Raw genomic sequence first — 3,959 nt, 5'->3', positions numbered from 1 at the left:
ATATATGCCAGCTTCTATATCGTTCAGTTCTTTTTCAAACTTCTTCTAACAAATATATTATTTTATTTTTATATTTATTTTCAAACTCGATGGATCTGAATCCATTTCTGCAGGGGTCCAAGTCCTGCCCCCAACCTATTTCTGATTGGCTAGTAGGCCTATCTTGTGTGTTTAAAATGAAAGCTGCGCCTCTGTTAGGTCCAGAGAAATGATTGTAACATTTTTGGTCAAACCCAATTTTTTTTTTTGTCTCCTAACAGCTGCGCTGGAGTGCTATCAGCCCTGAGTGGCATCTTTGAAATGCTTGTTAGCATTCTACTCTTCCAGATACCAAAAAACAAAATTGTTTTCAAAAGTCATTCACAAAGGCAGAATGTTTATAAGCTCCTCAAACACACGGTTCATCTTACCTGGGGTATGCTGATCCCTTTCCTAATCTGCTCTTGCTCCCAACGGCTCACCTCCTCATCGTGACCCGCATCCAGTGCTTCATCATCACTACCCTCGATGCCTGAGAAGAAATCAAAGGSAAGTCCACATCATACGGATAACTTACTAATTGCACTGTTAAAAAAAACAAACAAAAAAAAACTAATAAACATTGTTAAGGCAGTACCTATCTCCTCCGCTATTTTCTGCCTCTGAGTTTTGTTCTTGACCCCGCTGAAACGAATCCGCTTCTCTTCCTCGTCTTCGTCGTCGCTGCCGTCTCTGTCTTCCTGTCCCAGACGTTTGGTTTGAGGCTCCGGCTCCACCAGAGGCGCCTCACCTCCCAGTTCTCTGGCCAGCTGGCGACGCTTCCTGGCAGCATGGATAAACGCTGCATCTGGGATTTCTCCTGCAGCAGAGAGACACAGGTGTTTGTGCTAACAAAGAAACTCTCTCAGGAGTGAAGGGCATGCTTAATTAGACATAAGACTCTTAATTCTGTGATGAGCTTGGAGGTTTTATTTAAAAATGGTATGACAACCAAAGTCCTATTAGACGCTGAAGAAGTGCAGAATTTTTTTTACTAGTCATTCTCATCATTGACTGTTTATAGTCACTAAAAAAGGAGTTAATTTGGAAGTTTCTCAACAATACCTGGCCTCAAGCTGCCAAGGGAGGACAGTGTGCTGAAAGTGTTTCCCATGTTCTTGGCCTTCGATGCTTGACTCCGTGCAGCATCGTCTTGCTCATCCGCACTATCCACCTCCATTTCCTCCTCTCCCTGTTCACTGTTTGCTCTGCTGATTATTTCCTCTTTAATGGAAACCAGAGGCATAAATGAAGCATCTGACAAAAAAAAGTGCATACAATTAGTCGTTAGCAAGCAGAATGCTGATAATCTACATCCGAATATGTRAAGAAAAAACTAATTCAATTAAGTATCTGAAATTTAAAGCATCCAAAATAAATCTTTTCACTGTCATTTGTTCTCAAAAGCTAAACTTGGCAAGTTTCTGCAGACACGTTTTTACACCTCCTTAAAACGCTGACAATAAAATAAAGTGAGACAAACWACATGGATGTTTGGCGTTTTAACATTTTTGTTTAATATTGTGGAGTTTATAATAGTATCAGAATCTCATCAAGACTTATGCCAATTATTTTATCTGCCTTTGTTCCAAATTTCATTATGATATGAAAGCTCAAAGTATGTTATTATTTATTCATTTWTTTATTTATTTGCTACAGAATAGTCCGAGTAAGCAAAATCTGTTGATGCTCATCTTCAATACATTTCACATGCTTGAGGGGCTTTGTTCAAAAGTCCACAAATGGTATTCATTTTCTGGCTTCCCAAGAAACATCAAGTTTATTTGATGTTGCAGTTTGGTGACATGAGCCTCATCACACTATTTTATACCTTCACTGATACGTTTGCACTGGATTGAGTAATGTTTTTAGGATACAGCATGCTCCCTACAAAAGTCAGAATGTGAAACTTTTCCTAAAATTGCATGGTAATACATGAAGCAAGTTCTGAGCAAAAATAAATATGGCAAAATGGTCACGAAGGCTCTTTTGGTTCAGCTAGGAATYGCGGCAGAAACATCCACAACTTCCTTCATATTTGAGATTAATCACATGCTTTTGGTGTTATTTTTTTGGGGTGAGTTTAATGTTCTTTTTGAATCTACTGTCAGGTTTGAGCATTGGTGAGGGATAACAATTTTATCCACATCCCTAACATGTACCAAAGCTTTGTTAAAACCTTCCACACAGTTTAATATCCAAACTTTTGCTGTGTATAGTTAAAAATAATGTTTTACTGTCAAAGATCAAGTGTACGTTTGTGGTAAAAATTGTAGCTACATACTTAAATATTCCTGGAAGATACATCACTGATGTAAAAACTCACCTGTTTTGGTATCTTGTTTGACAGTTCCACATTTCTCCAAATCCTCCTTGTATTCTTTCTTCAGCTGTTTAACGATCTTCTTGCTATGATTGGGTTTCTTCACTCTGAACACCTCGGATCCCTCTGATGACGTAAGATGAAACATAAGGATGAAGATTGGGTGTAATTATGAATGGCCATGTGTATCACATGCAACTTTAGTCTGGGGGAGGAAAGAATGACTCCCAATAAAACAAAGGTGGTGTAAATATAGGAACACACAATATATTTAACACACAAAGTCTTATACGTAACAGCAACGTAAGTAAAACATGTTCTTGTTCAGCCTGCAGGTTAACCACYTAGCTTTAGCATCCTTACCTTCGTCATCGACAAAACTCAGCAAGCTGGCTTTCGTGGGTGGGAGGACAGGTGCAACTTGAACTTCTTTGATTTTCTTATCCTTCTTGACAGCTCTCAAGAAGCCATTGATGTGACTATTATCCACGCTGCCCGGTGGTCCGGCGGCGCTGGAAGTCTCCATGAACGGGATTTCCACMGCAGGCCCGAACGATGTGGGCGCCAGCGAGTGGCTCTCCCCGTGCTCCTCCTCATCGGAATCATTCCTCCGTCGAAAGTTTGCCCTTTTCGCCTTTTTGAACATTGTGTTTGCGCGTTAAAAGCAAAAACGCACAGTCAGCGGGAGAACTGCGTAAAACCTAGCTTAGAAAAGAAGCAAGCCGCAATGCGTGACAGCCATTTTCTTTTCAGAGAGAAAAATATAAGGCGGGGCAACGTGACGTCGGCACGATGCTGCCCCCTATTGGTCAAGAACTGCATAGACGCTCGAATAGAATAGAATGGAATAGAATAGAATAGAATAGAATAGAATAGAATAGAATAGAATAGAATAGAATAGAATAGAAGTAGGTTTAGACTTTTTTGTTAATCAGATCAAAGGATTTTGATATAATTCTCAAGGTTTACTGTTCAACAGAAATACAGATGTCATAAAATATAACACCRCTAGTGAAAACCTCCCTTTTTCACAATTAAAAATAAATAAATAAAAAAAGCATTCTCTAATTTCAGCTGACTATTTTCACTTATCTGATTAATCAGCAAATTACAAACACGTTGAACAAAATTTGCACAATAAGCGCAGAGAAAAGCACATCTCCATCCTGTTAATTTTACATTTTAGACTTCATCAACGGGCACTTCCTTTAATAAAWTGCCAGACATGTTGCTGTGTTTAGTCCAGATCATGATGCACAGCATAGTTGACGCCTCAGTAGTAATAATAGCGTCTAAAATTAAAGTGTCATCATTTAGCTGGAGTCAAAAATGATTAATTAACAACAAGATGACCTCTTGTCTGAGAGACGGTAATTGGCGATAAATATAGCAGTCTAGTTTTAATGCCTCAGTGCTCCATTCAGCTCCTTGTTTTTTTTAAGCACTTCTTAAGTGCAAATGCAATGACAGTTCTTGGTGTTGTGCTAGAATATTTTCTGACTACAAACCAAGCATAATGCTCAATACTTAAAGTAAATGTAAATAATGTAAAACATATTTCTGTTTGTCACATTTTCAAACTGGAACTAACATATTTAACTACATATCTATGTTCAAC

General features: G+C 38.6%; 1 protein-coding gene across 1 annotated transcript in view; it reads right to left on the bottom strand.

Moving 5' to 3' along the window:
* Nucleotides 1-3,091, bottom strand: part of paxbp1 (PAX3 and PAX7 binding protein 1) — a 10,114-nt gene extending 7,023 nt beyond the window's left edge. The window contains exons 1-5 of the mRNA XM_014003221.1: nt 2,705-3,091; nt 2,345-2,467; nt 1,084-1,275; nt 617-838; nt 411-511 (exon numbers count right to left, since the gene is read on the bottom strand). Coding sequence (XP_013858675.1) covers nt 411-511; nt 617-838; nt 1,084-1,275; nt 2,345-2,467; nt 2,705-2,987 — 921 coding nt within the window. The 5' untranslated portion in view covers nt 2,988-3,091. The remainder of the gene's footprint in view (nt 1-410; nt 512-616; nt 839-1,083; nt 1,276-2,344; nt 2,468-2,704) is intronic.
* Nucleotides 3,092-3,959: the final 868 nt, after the last annotated feature.

Source organism: Austrofundulus limnaeus, unplaced genomic scaffold (genome assembly GCF_001266775.1).
Source record: "Austrofundulus limnaeus strain Quisiro unplaced genomic scaffold, Austrofundulus_limnaeus-1.0 Scaffold17, whole genome shotgun sequence".
NCBI lineage: Eukaryota > Metazoa > Chordata > Actinopteri > Cyprinodontiformes > Rivulidae > Austrofundulus > Austrofundulus limnaeus.
The sequence above is the reverse complement of the archived record's forward strand: the minus strand, read 5'-3'. Positions and strand labels throughout refer to the sequence as shown.